Consider the following 16,938-nt stretch of genomic DNA (forward strand, 5'->3'; position numbering starts at 1 on the left):
ATATTACATTAGCTTTAATTTAAGATATATATAAAAGTGTCAGACCTTCCGGAACATTTTCAAAATTTAAGTTAAAAAAATTAATTTTTTGTGAAAAAGTTGTCATTTTAAATCCCCCCTTGTGGGCAGGTTAAGGGTTAAATTTATGAAAAAAATATACCAAATGAAAGGTAATGATATTATGCATCTATATAAAAAAGAATTATATTGATATGTTTATTTTTGAAAAAGTTATGGCACTTTTAAGTAAAAAAAATTGAAAAATTAGCGAAAATTAGCGATTTTTAAATTTGTAATTTTTTTGAAGTTTTCTCCCTTTTACGGGGAACGAGGGAATTTTTTTCAATTTTTAAGGGTAATGTCTTCGACTAGATACGATTTGTGATCTTTTGACGTATCATTGAAAGAAATCGGTTCGGTGAGAGCTGAGAAAAAGTGGTAACAGACACAAAAAAAAAAAAAAAACACATCTTAGTAAAACCAATACCTTCTCAGCTTCGCATCGAAGCTAAAATTATAAAAATTTAGCTTATACAAATTTAATATATTAATACAGATACAACTAGACAACCAAGAGAATTGGAAGAAAATGGTCAAAACTATTGGTTTACTGATCGTGAACAAATGGAACATGATATTCGTGAACATAAATTTTTAGAATATGGTGAACATGGAAATAATTTGTATGGTACAAGCTTAGATTCTATTCGTGATGTGATTAATCAAGGAAAAATGTGTGTTTTGGATTGTAGTCCTATAGTGAGTTATTTTTTCAACTCTTACGTTTACTATATAAGTAATAATTTAAACCGTTATTCATTCAGGCATTGAAAATTCTTCACAACTCCTCAGAATTTATGCCATATGTAATATTTATAGGAGCACCAGGTGTAGAAATTGGAAAAGGTTTATATGATTTTTCAAGAAACTTTGGTTATTCTAGTCGTACATTAACTGTAAGTTTACCAAAATATAGTAGCATTAATTTTTGTTTTAGAAATTATAAATTTAATTTACTTATTAATACTTAGATGAATAAATAAATTTATGTCATACAATGATATGAATATAAATGATTCAAATTTGGGATGTAATGTCTAATACTAAACTATAAAAGTTTAATTCTTCTTTGTTCCATTTAGTTTGATCGTCAGAGTTCAATTAGGTATAGTTCTAGAAGAGCTCGTACATTAGAATCCCTAGCATCATTATATGAGGTAAATAAATTTTATTTATGATTAATGTTAGTGAAGCAACATAGACATTATTATTAACTACTTATTTTATGTTTTATTATGTTACTAAATATTTATTTAAAAAATGTTAAGTTTGAAATAGTTTTTTATTATAATAAATAATTATTTATTTTAATTATAGTTTTTTAATGAGATTTGAATAATTGTTAAATTATAGGACGATGATATCAAAAAACAATTGGAAGAAAGTGCTTGTTTACAAAGAATGTATGAGAAGTACATTGATTTAGTAATTATAAACGAAGATTTTGATCATACATTCCGCCAGGTAGTTGAAGCTTTAGATAAAATATCAAATGAGCATCAATGGGTTCCTGTCAACTGGGTTTACTAAGAATATGTTGTTTTTGTTCTATTTATACATCACTGTTACTAGAATTCAGATATCTATGTTATAGCGTCCAATCTATTTAATTAGTTGTCAAGTAATTACCATTTTTCAGCATTTTATTTGTTATGATTATACTTTGCCTTACATTTTATGATTGATTTATTTATATACTTTATTACATATTTACCAAATTATTAATATGTATTAAAATAAGAAATTTTGAATCTCTTTATATTTAACGATATTTACTGACAATTTTTCTATTAGATTTAATGATAAAAGTATGGTCAAATCTTATTTTATATTATATCAATTATATTATTTTTAGTTTGATTTTACAATATCTGGAAAAAATAAATCATATGTGTTTATGTATTAGTTTAATTTTACTATTGTTACTATAATAGTATATTGAATTGTTTATTTTCTCTTTATTCATGAACTGAAATTTAATAATGTGTGTTCAATGTCATGTATTTTTTTTAATTCTTAAGAGACTATTTTAGTAATAATTTTTTTTTGTGTATATTGATTAGAAAATGTGCCATTTTTTTATTATCTTCGTACATTTTTTGATAATCAGTTTTTTTAATTATAAATTCACTAAATTTAAATTAAACATCTTATGTATTACGGATTTTATATGAAACAATAATTAATGCACATTGCTTATGCTCTTAATATTCATTATTTAATTTTAAATGTTTAATAATTATATCATTGACAATTCAAAGAATAAATGTAAACTATACTAATTTTTTGGACGTTTTACTGTTGTATTTGTGACACCTATTTCATAAATAAAATTATATATTTTGCTACTGTGATTTGCATAATTAAAAATAAATGTCTATGCAATACAGATTTTTTTTGTAAACTACATTATTAATTGCTACACCTTATTTAATCTTATATGATGTTATGTTTAATAATTGAAGTTATATTCTTTTTATGTATCACAATTATCTAGACTAATATTATTTTTGATCATTTAAACGCAAAAATGGTACAAAGAGAAAGAATTGTTATTTTATCATAAACTATATTATTTAAATTTCAAAATCAATTACAGATTTTCAAATATTAACAAAAAATTTTACTATATTTTTAAAATAAAATACAATAAGTATTAAAAAAGATATATATGTCTAAGTAATCTGCAAATTAAATCTGACTGAATATGAAAACAAGTTACATGTTAATACAAAATTGTTATAAATAAAATCATGTTACTTGTAGAGTTTATACAAATAAAAAACAAATAAATAACAAGCTTTTAAAATCACATGATTGCCTAAAGGTATTTTTAATATACATATGTACACACATCTAAAGATTTCAATATATATAAAATAAGATTAATATTAAATTTTTTGTCCAAAAAATATTAACAGTAAATTACAAAAAATGGGCGGATATGTTTGAAAATTTGAGTACTATATAATAATTGAGGTTGAAGTAATGGTAGTGAATAAAGTTAGTGAACATTTCAATTAATATAAGCCAAATAATTGTTACAGTTAACTATTTGTTGGATATTAGTAACAAAACATATAATTAAAAAAAAAAAAATTTTTATAGATGTTTTTAAACACAAATCACATTTAACAATAACAAGGTCACATTTACACTAATATTTTAAGATTTTTAATACCAGGATTTTTAGGTTTATAATCTTACTTAAAAAAATTATAGCATAGAACTAATAAATTTCACTTAGTTTTTGGACTAGATACATAGTTTCCATACACAATAGTAATAACCTTTATAAATAAAATAATAATTGCACAAAATAATATAATGATTTCTGATAGTCTCAATGATATTATTTTCTACATATACGTGAAAATAAGGCAAATATAACATTACCACAAGCAATGATGGTGTTTATTAATCACCTACCAGCTGTTCTAAAGTTAATAGAGATTAGCCTTTGTTAGTTGAATTAATAATTTGTTATTTTTATTATTCCATTAGCTTTTTATCAAAAGATAATAATTACATATTCAATACTGCCAAAAATATTGAATCATTGGGATTTGAAATAAATAATTTGTAGAACTTCTAATGAACAAATAAAAATATGTCAATAAATGGAAAATATGTTATTTATAGTGTATAAAATCATAATTATTCTGTGTATTACATATACACAGAATAATTAGGATTTAATATCATCAGTTTCAAAAAACTACTAATTTAGAGCAATAATTTTTGTAACAAAAATAAATATTATCTAAAATTAAAATTAATATTTTGCTATTTTATTTAATCTAAAATTGTATTGCACGTTTAACTAAAAATTGTATAACTGGTTCTGATGAATACTAATTTTTTTTTAATTTAAATTTTAAGTTACTTAATTTTATCCTATATTTTTATTTGACAATTACAAATTAAAATAAATAATATTATAATGTACAAAAATAATTGATTATGAAACTAACATACTTTTATATATAAAAAAAAATTGTATTATAAATATTAAAGAATATCTAAAGACAAAGTATATAAATACTATTTTCTATTGTCAAATAATTTATGATTAAAAATATTAATTTTTATATAAAACTTACTTATTTAATAATGGATGGAATTGTACTTTGGTTTCTTTGTTTCACATCCAAAAATAATAAAGAAATAAAATTGTCTACATAGAAGTATTTCATTTATAAATAAATTTTAAATTAATATTAGAAAAAAAACAAAAATTTTAAATTTGCAATCATCATCTAATATTCATAAATCATTATTTATGAAAGCAAATAATTTTTAATAGTTTACAATCAATAATATTTTAACATAACATTTTTATCATAACAAGATTCGATATTTTTATTAATATTATCTACTTAAACCACCATCATCCAAATTTAAGAATAATTAATAGACTGAAAAAAATTTTGAATCATTATCTTTCTTTTAAAACAGGCAGAAAGTAAATACAAGACATACGTTATTGACCAAATAAAAAATTTTAAACAAAAACTACGATGAAATTTAATATGATGAAATTAATTCATCATCATAAGGAAAACCTTAATCTATAGGAAATGTCATAACATAAAATATGTACAACAATATGACTATACAAACACACTGACTATAAATTATGAATGTAAATAGATAATGCTAAAAAATCTGAGCTGTGAATCACATATAAGATACTTATTGAAGACCTAATTATTTATACAGGAACTGTTTGACTATAGTCATAGTTCTGGTAAAGTTGATCACAGCAATTTTGAGATTCAATTATCACCTGAGTTTGGGATTGACCATTGGATAATCTTTGATTATGTCCATTATTTTTTATCTCAATTTCCAAATTATCCAACGTGGTACCAGAACCATTTGGAGTTAGCGACAGAAAAGAGTTAATTGATGTGAGTGGTAGAGGCTGTTGTAGTACTTCAGGAATATAATCAGTTGTATGTAAATTATGGTTACGCCTACCTGGACTAGGCTGGACATTCCTTGGATTTCTCACCTATAGTTTTTATTAGTAAAATTATTTCATTTAAAACATTTTTTAATAACTTAACTTACTTGATAAAGTATAGGACTCCAAGCCGAGCATTGGCGGAAGAAACATTGAGTTAGAGTAAATCCCAGTGTAATAATAAGACCAACCAGGGCAAATAATGTTATATCTTGAAGTCCATGGCGTAACATTGACAACGATGTAAAACTAACTTGTAAAAGTACTATAGACACCATAACACAGTTAATAGCAGTACTATGAATACGTTTGCTAATTTTTGACTTTCCATAAGCAAAGTAAATATTATAACGATCAACAAAATGTTTAGTTAACATATACAATAGACCTTAAATATAATATGAAAATATTTATTTAAACAATTATACTTTTTACTTTAGTAAAATACTAACCAAAAGGTGTAATAAGTGGACATGAAAGACTATAAACTGTAACAATTGAAAATATTAATAACATCCAAGCATATTGAACACCAAAAGGAAATTCCCAAAGAATTAGTCTTCTAGCACTAGCTGATTCTGCTTTAGACCTATAAAAATTAGAAAATAAAAAATTGATAAAATACAAAACAACACAAGTGCAGACTAAAAATTATGCTTTGCTAAAATAGTTAGCCATCTATCAAAATGAATATAAGCCTCATCTTTTTCTGTGATCATAGATAAATGATTTTGACTAGCGGCTAATTCTTTGTTTTGTTCACCTATTTGTACTAAAAATCTTTGTTAGTACAAGTTTAGAAGACAAAATTGATTATTGTGTGATAAGTAATATATCTATGAAATAATTCTTAAAATCTCAATAGATAAATTATTAAATTATCAATTGTTAAATTTTTGAGACTTAAACCTCATATCAAAATCATTTTCTCAGACCTTTTACTTAGTAATCATTGGCTTTAATTTTTACTTAAAATGTTTTTTTTAGATATACATTTAGTCTTTCAGTGTTATAAAAAGATTTTACTTAAAAATATGTTAAAAAAAAAAAAATACTTAAATAAAATGCAAATTCCTTACCTTGAGAGAGATAGACGAAGAGCATACATAAATAACTCAGGAAATCTGATCAGTTCTAAACTTGTTCCAATTAAAGCAGAAGTAACAACATAATTTACAAAAAATGCTCCTTTATCGGGTAAAAATACACATTGCCATCGGTATTTTTCTGTTCCTGCTTGAAATGCAAATTCTAAAAATGCTTGAGCACTAAAAACAATAATGAAAATATTAATTAAAAAATTTTTTTATGAACTTACAACAAATTACCTAGTTAGTCCTAAAGATGGTAAAATTAAACCCATAAAAAGGAGAAAAACAAAAGTTTTGCGCATGATTGAATGATTTCGTTTTGACCTTGTCCAATGACTAAGCCACTGATCAGACCGCACAACTAAAACAGGTAAAAGAGCAGCAGCAGTCCATAATAATAGTGTTGGCATAAACTCAGATAAAATTGGACTCTATGATAAAAAGATTAAATTTAATATGCAATATCGTATAATATAAATTTATAAAAATTTCATATATCTAACTATAAATAAACATAACTCACAGCTTTTTCAAATTCTCTAAGTTTTAATGTATCCATTACATTTAAAACAATTACAGGTGTAGTCAGAAAAAATAAAACAATTAACAAGAATGTGTTAGTCAATACAATTTTACAGTAACGATTGTGAGATGGTTCAGTTAAGTTTTCCCTAAATAAAAATTTTTATAGTTTAAATCAATGTTACATAATCTAAATTAACATAATATCTAAAATCTATGTACCAAAATATATCATCAGGTGGTGGAGCAAAAGTTACCCTCCATCGATAAGGTTGAAGTAGGCCAGCTACTGTACTAGTAGGAGGATTATGACGACCACATTTTGATAATTTATACACATGATCTTGATAAATCAATCTAGCAGCATGGATAGTAGTTAGTGTAATAAAAGCTATACCTAGAGGTCTTTTTAATGCAGATTCTTTTTCTGTTTCCAACTGATAAATTGTAAAAAAAAAATTAACAAATAATAACTTTATATCATTTACATAAGGGCATCAATTATATTACTGGTTTTTCAATAAAATAATCATTTAATAACTTACTTCTGCTTTTAATCGAGCTTCTTTGATAGAATAGTAATCTATTGCTTCTATATTATGAGAATCACAAAGTCCACAACATATAAAAATATAGCCACAAACATGAGGTTGAACTGTCAAACGTTCACCAGTAGTTTTTAAATGGTTTTCACAATATTGTTTGGCTTGAAAAGCTGCAACTCTATGTAAATAGTTAAAAATAAATATTTAACTTTGTTTAGACTGTATTTACAGAAATGTCTATGCATGCATAAATATATGTATAATTGTTCTTTATTTAATAAGGGATTTAAATTTAATTTTAATTAAAAAAATATATTTTAACTAAAACTTACCTATCTCTTTCTAATTCATTTGCCTTATTTACATCATATGCTAGTTGAATATTTTCAACTTCACATTCAGGGTATGCTTCACTAAAAACATTAATAATTAATTTTTATTGTATAAACTGATAAACACATTTCTCTATTAAAATATAATAATTTAATTTACCGAAAATGTCTATCTAAGTCATTTATATCAGAATTCCGTCTGGGTATGTTTGTGATCATGAGAGTACGAGACCATTGCTCACCATTTTCTTCCAACTTCAAATTAACAGAAAATCTTCTCATAATACAAATAGTTAATGGAAAATATAACATAGCAATCGTCACGTGAACCCATAGCCAAGGCGACCTAATCAAAAAACATAACTAGTATTTTTTAAATATAATTGTTTCTATCTTCACTAAATGCATTTATAAATAGCATAAAATACTAATTGCTAATTAAATTATAAAAATATATTACTCACTGAGGATCAAGATTGCTAACAGTGGTGTGCCCAAAAGATCTTTCATCGCCTTCTAGATCTCCAGCAAAATTTATTGGTAATACAATACCTAAAGACACAGCTGTAATAATTGCCATAAGTGCCATTATGTGTCGTTGAAATGATAAGTATTGTACAGCATCATATCCACATTTTCGTAAAATTTTTTCATCTCTATATTAATTTTATTTAAAAACAGAAAAAAAAACTTATAAAAATTAACTATCAAAATAATAAAGACATAATTTTGTCTCGATAGAACTAAGAGATGTAAGTGTCAAAAATTCAATTTTTCTATATCAAAGTACCTACACTAGTAGCATGAAAAGAAATTCAATTTCAATAAACAAGGGAATTCCTATTTTATAGAAATGTGGAGTGTATTCCACTCCTCAACTAACAGTTGGCAAAATTCACTCTATACTTTCCTAAAAATTATCTATAGGAATGCCTCTATCAATAACTATTTGTAAAATAAAAAACTAATAACTAAGATAGAGCTGCTAATAACTCTTAATGGTAAAATGGAATAGTTTTTTTCAAGTACTCAAAAAAAAAAAAACATTATGGTACTCATATAATTTAAATCAACCATACTTCAATTATAAGATCAATATTAAACCAAGAAGAAACCATGAAAATTTTTTTACCTAAGATGAATAATTGTCAAGAACCAAGAAAACATGCCTCTATCAACAGGCATAGAATTATCTAAATTTGTAGTTGAAGCACCATCCTCTACAGTATTTTCTGAACCTTCATCAGTTGTACCATAAAATATACGTGACCATCTAAATAAAAGAAATAAAATAATTGAATATTTGAAATATTATTATATTATTATTAAAGAATATACTTTTCATAGTCTTTGTTAACTAGTGCTAATCTTCCATAATCCCAAGCTCTTTTCCTCATAAATGCAAAAAATAATACTAACAACTAAAATTTAAAACAAAATAAATAATATAAATCAACTTAAAATAATAGTAACTGTAAAGGAATTCTTACAATACATCCAAGTGCATTGAGTAACAAGTTCTCAGGTATTCCTTCATAGGCTGTAATAAGAAGTCTATTTCTTGTTCTGTTGAAATAATTACATTTATCTCTAGCTGATCCAGTGAAATAATGTGTATTTGATATATCATCCATTTTTAATAAATATATCTAAAAATAATAATAATCCTATTTTAGGTATGTAGCTATAATTCGAATTTGAAAATAATATGAAACTCATCTATTTTATTTTTATGTTAAAATATTAGAAAGTTTTACATTATATTTATAGGATTCAATTCTTTGTAATTAAATAACTTTTAATGATCTTATTTTAGTTGAATCTATTTAAAGTGATATAAATGAATCAAGTTTTTTATTATTTTAATACTATAAATATATTCACTAGTGATATTTTCAAAAAATGCATCATTAAGAAAGATTTTAAATTGTTTTAGTATCCCCATATTATAGTTTATTTTAATGTATCTAATAAAATTTATAGTGTCTTCAGATTAATTAATACATATCATTTTTCATTGACTGATATTCAATGTTTTCCTAACCAATTTTACTATTATAAATAACATTAAAAAAAAATTGGATTGGAACTATCAATAGACTGAAATTTAAAAACCAATTAAATAATGATATATCTAACANAATTGGATTGGAACTATCAATAGACTGAAATTTAAAAACCAATTAAATAATGATATATCTAACATTTTGTTGCCTTGGGAATAATATATTTAAAATATTTTTTATCCCTAATATAAAACCTTTATATAATTATATAAAGGTTTATATATAATTAATTATTATATAATTTAATTATATATAATTGTATAATTAGGAAAATAAGCCAATTATTCTTAAGATACCCTCATTAAAATCAGCTACTCAGAGCAAAGGCTCTCTTTAAATACACTACCAAGTTAGATAAACAGACTGAACAAAAACTACCAAATTGGTAAGTTAATTTAAAGAATTATATATTATTAATAATACAATTAAAATTGTGAGATATTATAAAATCTACTAGATGGTATAGAAGATAAATAAACTATCATAACTGTTCAAGAAGGTACTTAAAAACAAGTTGGTTACATTAATTTTTAAGATTAATAAGACATTAACAATCTTAAGATCATTAAGTAGTAATTAATTGTTGTATAATAACATAATTATCTTCATATTTAAACAAACCATTCAAAATATATGTAAGAATAAACAATCCAAAATAAAGAAATATTAACTTAAATTACTAATTTATTACAAGTGTTATAAAGAATAAAAAAACAATTAAATTAACATAATTTATAATGGTTTTACACAGTGTAGTTGTCACAAAAAACATTTTTTTTTTTTTTTACTTCAGGGTATACATTGATTTATGAGTGTATACCCTTCAATATAAATAGTGCATAAATATTATTTTTCTAGTGTATATGTTAATTTAAAAAATGTTAGTGTATATACGCCGTATACCCCCAAACACTACTGATTTTACAGTTTAAATTTATAAGAGAAAATATTTTGTAACACAGCCACTTATAAAAAATACAGTTTGTTTTCATGCTAGATTATGATTTCTCTTTCAACATCATTATGAAATTGAATTTTCATTTCATGGTTACAGTCGAGTTGAGCAATGAATTATTCACAATATGATTTAAAATAATAAAATGATTACAAATGTAGATTTAAGAACAAGTACTTACATGTATCGAGGCACCTAGTTTGAGACTTCAGCAAAGAACCAAAGACATTTTTCCCGATTGAAATTGAGGTAGAAAAACGATGACAGAATTTACAATTATCACAGAATTAACAAAGTTAAATTAATGAAATCAATCAATTAGATTCATGACATAGAAAGATAAATATTTTTACAAAAATAAAATACAAAGAAAATTGACAACGAAATTATTAGTGTGTGTGTGTGTATGCAGATGCAAGGGAGGTGAGTCATGAACGGTTGAAAATTTTAACTATCATCTCGTGAATAGACAAACACGAGAATTTCGTTACTTGTACTATTATTAAACATGCATGTAAATAATTGTATTATAGTTTATTGATTGTGCACATACACACACACACACACTCATATGGACACAGATGGATATGGACAACGAAGACGGCCTCCGCAAAAACCGCTCAACACGCCTGTAGTTGTACGACGAAATAGATAGGTAACTGCTCCGCACAGCCGGTCGGTGGTGGCGACGTCACCGTGAGCCGTTTTCTCTGTTGTTAGTGGGTGGTGATGGAGGGGATCAGTTTCAGTTGGTATTTAAGAGTGTGATAACAAGAAGCACGCAGACAAAAGAAAAAATCGATAGTTGATAATACACAAAAAAAAATCATTTTTATCTCTATTAGTTAACGTAATTTATTATTTTTATTGTTAAAAAATAAATATTATCGCTGCTTAGCTATAAAATACAAAAACCTGTGTTCATATTTGTCTAAAGAATAAATGAACAGTAGATATAATTTATTTTAAGTCTTAAAATGTAAAATTATAAAAAAAAAAACGCAGTTAAAAGGAATATTTTATACTTTTAATCTAATTTTATTTCTAATATATTTATTTTTGTAATTAATATAATTTACAATTTTTTTATAATTGTTATTATTTAAATAATTTGAATCGTTTATACAAAATGATCAAATATTATATTATAGAAAATTTGTTGCAAGTCATAGACGTAGACTGGGTCGGCCTGGCCTATCCTGCTACTCAACAATTCCAGGAGCCCTTGGATATTTTTCAATATTAAGGGTTCATAGTCTACGGGCCTCAAGTCCATATACATCTGATGTGAAGAGGTGATGCTTTCACTGATATGCATTCTGAAAATTAATAGGAGATTCCTCCATACCAATAAAAAAATCTTAAATAGTGTGTGAGAGATTAGCTCGAAATTAAATGCCGGGGGTTTTAACATGAACTAGATCCACACAGGACATATAATATAAAATGTAATTGAAGGATCCAAACCAAATTTTGCCCCACCTTAAAAAAATATAACATATAATTTTTCTAAATTTTTAAGCGCTCTTTCATGGCTGTTACTCTACATATATGTAGCAAGCTCATTTTTTTAAGTTAGAGAATTGACAAAACAAAATAAAAACATTATTACTACAATAAAAGATCGATAACAACTTTTGAAACAGTATTTTAAAAAATAGCATAACTTTTATACATTTTTAAATGGTTCATAAACGCCTAAAGATAAAGATAAACATTTATTGTAAATAATATTAATTTATTATAGATTATATTAGCCGGTTAAAGATCTTAGTTATCGAATCCTTATTAAAGTAAAAAGAACCAGCACAGTAGTGACGTGCATAGTTGGAACAAGTATAATGATATCTGACAATGATTAAAATCACTATCATACAAGACGCTTTGATACAAATCTGTAAATAGTGTTTAATTTAAAAAAATTAGTGGATTATTCCAAAAGCTACATGATCTCCTATTTCCTTATTTATATTCTGATTTTAAGTTTGATGATTTATAAGTGTAATATATGAATATATATTTATAAAGGGAAATGGTGTTATTTTAAAATAAAGTATGTCGTATGAAAGAGCGATATAAATATATTCTTTCTCATAAAAAATTGTATTGATCCATACACTTTTCAATAAGTTATAGCATTATAAAGTTAAAAATGTAAAATATAAAATCGAGAATTTTCACACAAAAATAGCATTTGGTAGCCATTTTTACCGTAAAGATAAAATAAAGTCCCAACATTTTTTTTTCAATAATAAAGAATATTACATAAGCTTAATTTAAGGTATATATAAAAGTATCAGTTTCCGAAACACATTCAAAGATTAAGTTCAAAAAGTTGTCGTTTTGAACCCCCTTGTGGACAGGTAAAAGGTTAGCTTTATAAAAAAATATATCAAATGATAGGTAAAGACATCATGCATCTATAAAAAAAAATTATATTGATGTGGTAATTTTTAAAAAAGTTATTGCAAATTTAAGTAAAAAAAATTGAATAAATATCGAAAATTAGCGATTAAATTTGTAATTTTTTGTAATGAGATTTCCCTCATTTAAGGGGACGAAGGTGATTTTTTCAATTTTTGAGTGTAATGTCTTTGACTAGATTCGATTTGTGATCTTTTGACATATCGTTGAAAGAAATCGGTTTGGTGAGATCTAAGAAAAAGTGGTAACAGACACACAAAAAAAAAAAATAACAAAAAACACATCTTGGTAAAACTAATACCTTTTCAGCTTCGCATCGAAGCTAAAATAATTAAACAGGACTCGACTTCACTTTTAGTCATTATAGAAAAGTTAAGTTAAAAACTTTCTAAATTCTTATTCAAAAGTTATTAACGACCTATCATTGCTAAAACATTTATGTTTCCATATAAAAAACCAATAGAACCAATTTAATAATTTTTTTTTTGAAAATTGTAGGATCTACAATCCTATAAATTCCTAAAAAGAAAAAATTTTAATATCTTCTATACTTGTAAAAGTATTGCGCGAAGTATAGTTATTTAGTCATTCTATATATATATATANCAGTTAGTAAGGAAACTGATTTCTGTTGTTCTCGTTGTTTATAATAATTAATCTGTTTTCTTACTTACTGAACATTCTGTATATACATACATTTTTATTAAAATTTTTAACATATTAAAAAGATGTGTAAAATAAATTAGCTAGTTAGTTACGTTAGTTTTAACTATTGGTTACTAATATTTACAAAATTGTTATTATTACATGCGTGACATTTCAAGTTGTTTAATACGGTAGGCTAAAGAAAAATTAATCCGTAGGTCTAGTTTAATTTTAAACGCACTCTTAGGCTAGTAATAATTTTGTTAGAACTTTCCACAATATTTTTTATTTTAGTTAGCCTTGACAGCACATGCATGTAGTTTATTACTTATTAATAGTTCATGCGCATTTAAGTTTGTGTATTTAAATACACTACCAANTGTAGTTTATTACTTATTAATAGTTCATGCGCATTTAAGTTTGTGTATATAAATATACTTTTATGATACTATTATACTCTCTGTGTTGTATTTATTAAAATTAAGTTTATACATACATAGATAACAAGGTATGTAAATTAACTGCTAAGGAAGTATTCCAGGTAAAATTTCACTGGAAATGGTCATTATTAGGTTATTATTTTGATATTGACTAGAAGAAACTATAACTTATTATAATAACAAATTATACTAAACATTATTTATTATTACAGTTTTTTTCGTGTTATTACGTTTTTTCTGGATAATGAAAAGAATATAAAATAGAATTTTATATTCTTATTTTATAAATTTATATTTAAAATTAAGTTCATATAATCTATTTAAATTATTTATGCATAGGTGAATCTGTGACTTGTGTTGGATGAGTGATACATTATCTATAATGATATTTTTGTTAATATTACAAAATTATTTGAACGACTTTGGAAATTTGAAAGAAAAGGTATAAGAGAGTTTCTCTCGCATTAATTTTTTTCTCAAATGAAAAAGTATGTTATTATCAAATTAATGAAAATAATAAACATAACAATTAATGATAGGTAATTTAGGTTAGGATGAGAAAATATTATAATTCCATTTTGATGTACAAAAATGTTGAGTTATGATTAAAGATCTATCTTCATTTGAGATGCTAATTTCTCTATCATCAATGTTATAATGCAATCATGATTATAACTACCACGTATTACCCTTTAGAAGGGTAACGAATGAAGGATTCTGTTCAACTAACACCAGTGGCGGCTCGTGGCTTGGACGGCGAGACGATCGCACCCCTACTAAAATTAATTAAAAGAAGAAAATTAATTCTTAATTCTAAATTTTTATTAAAAATACAAATTTTTAATTAGTAAAATAGTTATAATACATTTGTCGTGTGCAAACATTACAGTTGTTTTTCTAAGTATATACGCGTATGCATGTACACACGATCAGTGTTTAGACGACCGGCAGCGTCAACCGAACAATATTTTGAAACGTATATAATGGGCGAGGCGCTGCAATTGTGTGCGCTCGGGAACGGTTCAGTTGTGATCTTATGTACAGGTTTTGGACGACCAGCAACGTCGTCCATGTAGTAAAATATTAGTATATTAAATTATTTTTAGAATTAACTGCTTGTCGTTATCGGTTGCTATTATAATATAATCGCTATTATTATTATTTTCAATAATTTATTATTTTCAATATTTATTATTATTATTTTCAATAATATTTTCTACTGCGACTTTAGAATAATATGTGTATTGTGTTTTATTTTTAGCTTCGATGCGAAGCTGAAAAGGTATTAATTTTACCATGACGTGTTTTTTTTTTATGTCTGTTGCCACTTTTTCTCAGCTCTCACTGGACCGATTTCTTTAAACAATACATCAAAAGATCACAAATCGTATTTAGTTGAAGATATTATCCTTAAAAATTGAAAAATTTTCCCTCGTTCCCCGCAAATGGGGGAAATATCCAAAAAAATTACAAATTTAAAAATCGGTAAATTTTGTCATTTTATTCACTTTTTTTTCTTAAAACTTCTATAACTCTTTCAAAAATCAACAAATTAACATAATTTTTTTATATACTAAAACCTTAGATATTTCCCTTTCATTTGATATCATTTTTTTGAAAATTTAACACTTAACCTGCTCACTGTGGGAGATTTAAAATAGCAACTTTTTTATAAAAACTAACTTTTTCAACTTAATTTTTGAAATTTTCCGGAAATACTGCGTCTTTTAAATATATATCAAATTATAGCTTATTTTATGTACTACAAAATTAAAAAAAAAATTTGTCCCGACACTTTATCTTCTGCATGTAAACGGCTGCCGTAGTTAAAAAAACACTATTTTTTGAAAAATGTATATATCAGCACAAATTTTTTTTTTCTAAATACAATATAAGTACATCTTTCATTTGACATACTTTTTATTAAAATTGGACAATTTGCCCTAATATAGGGGGTGTTCAAAACTTGAAATATTGTATAAAAATAGAACTTTTTCAACTTAACTTTTAAAAGTGTTCCGGAAATACTGCGTCCTTTAAACATATATCAAATTAAAGCTTATTTTATGTACTATAAAATGAAAAAAAAAAATTTGTCCCGACACTTTATCTTCTGCATGTAAACAGTTGCCGTAGTTAAAAAAACACTATTTTTGTGTTAAAATTTTCGATTTTCAATTTTTAATTTTCAACTTAAAAATGCTATAACTTTTCGAAAAATGCATGTATCAGCACAATTTTTTTTTTTCTAAATACATTATAAGTACATCTTCCATTTGACATACTTTTTATTAAAATTAGACAATTTCCCCTTATATAGGGGGGGTTCAAACTTTGAAACATTGTATAAAAAATAGAACTTTTTCAACTGAACTTTTGAAAATGTTCCGGAAATACTGCGTCCTTTAAACATATATCAAATTAAAGCTTATTTTATGTATTATAAAATGAAAAAAAAAAATTTTTCCCGACGACCTATCTTCTATGCGCAAATAGCTACCGTATTAAAAAATATGCTATTTTTCTATTAAAATTCTAGGTTTTGTATTTTAGCTTCGATGCGAAGCTGAGAAGGTATTAATTTTACCATGATGTGTTTATTTTTTTTTTTATTTTTTTTTTATTTTTTTTGTGTCTGTCACTACTTTTTCTCAGCTCTCACTGGACCGATTTCTTTTAACAATACGTCAAAAGATCACAAATTGTATCTAGTTGAAGACATTACCCTTAAAAATTTAAAAATTTTCCCTCGTTCCCCGCAAATGGGGGAAATATCCAAAAAAATTACAAATTTAAAAATCGACAAATTTTGTCATTTTTTTCACTTTTTTTTCTTAAAACTTCCATAACTTTTTCAAAAATCAACAAATCAACATAATTTTTTTTTAA

General features: G+C 24.7%; 2 protein-coding genes and 1 long non-coding RNA gene across 7 annotated transcripts in view; 1 reads left to right on the top strand and 2 right to left on the bottom strand.

Moving 5' to 3' along the window:
* Positions 1–1,873, top strand: part of LOC126900116 (protein PALS2) — a 20,455-nt gene extending 18,582 nt beyond the window's left edge. For 2 of the 3 annotated variants that reach the window (XM_050675604.1, XM_050675603.1), the window contains exons 9-12: positions 557–759; positions 825–956; positions 1,143–1,217; positions 1,414–1,873. In XM_050675604.1, coding sequence (XP_050531561.1) covers positions 557–759; positions 825–956; positions 1,143–1,217; positions 1,414–1,590 — 587 coding nt within the window. In that variant the 3' untranslated portion in view covers positions 1,591–1,873. The remainder of the gene's footprint in view (positions 1–556; positions 760–824; positions 957–1,142; positions 1,218–1,413) is intronic. The other variant, XM_050675606.1, reaches the window with a different exon arrangement.
* Positions 1–11,205, bottom strand: part of LOC126900115 (calcium permeable stress-gated cation channel 1) — a 16,226-nt gene extending 5,021 nt beyond the window's left edge. The window contains exons 1-15 of one of the 2 annotated variants that reach the window (XM_050675602.1): positions 10,722–11,205; positions 9,010–9,168; positions 8,858–8,940; positions 8,652–8,792; positions 7,984–8,175; positions 7,680–7,865; positions 7,520–7,600; positions 7,188–7,365; positions 6,865–7,079; positions 6,644–6,791; positions 6,358–6,551; positions 6,109–6,297; positions 5,482–5,618; positions 5,137–5,417; positions 4,850–5,077 (exon numbers count right to left, since the gene is read on the bottom strand). In XM_050675602.1, coding sequence (XP_050531559.1) covers positions 4,850–5,077; positions 5,137–5,417; positions 5,482–5,618; positions 6,109–6,297; positions 6,358–6,551; positions 6,644–6,791; positions 6,865–7,079; positions 7,188–7,365; positions 7,520–7,600; positions 7,680–7,865; positions 7,984–8,175; positions 8,652–8,792; positions 8,858–8,940; positions 9,010–9,153 — 2,397 coding nt within the window. In that variant the 5' untranslated portion in view covers positions 9,154–9,168; positions 10,722–11,205. Of the gene's footprint in view, positions 1–4,183; positions 5,078–5,136; positions 5,418–5,481; positions 5,619–6,108; positions 6,298–6,357; positions 6,552–6,643; positions 6,792–6,864; positions 7,080–7,187; positions 7,366–7,519; positions 7,601–7,679; positions 7,866–7,983; positions 8,176–8,651; positions 8,793–8,857; positions 8,941–9,009; positions 9,169–10,721 lie in introns of those variants that run through there. The other variant, XM_050675601.1, reaches the window with a different exon arrangement.
* Positions 11,206–11,603: 398 nt separating this feature from the next.
* The window catches only part of LOC126897613 (uncharacterized), a 9,121-nt gene continuing 3,786 nt past the window's right edge, over positions 11,604–16,938 (bottom strand). The window contains exon 3 of one of the 2 annotated variants that reach the window (XR_007702136.1): positions 11,604–11,859. This is a non-coding gene — a long non-coding RNA (uncharacterized LOC126897613). Of the gene's footprint in view, positions 11,881–16,938 lie in introns of both variants that reach the window. The other variant, XR_007702135.1, reaches the window with a different exon arrangement.

This window comes from Daktulosphaira vitifoliae, unplaced genomic scaffold, assembly GCF_025091365.1.
Source record: "Daktulosphaira vitifoliae isolate Bord-2020 unplaced genomic scaffold, ASM2509136v1 Scaffold_2, whole genome shotgun sequence".
NCBI lineage: Eukaryota > Metazoa > Arthropoda > Insecta > Hemiptera > Phylloxeridae > Daktulosphaira > Daktulosphaira vitifoliae.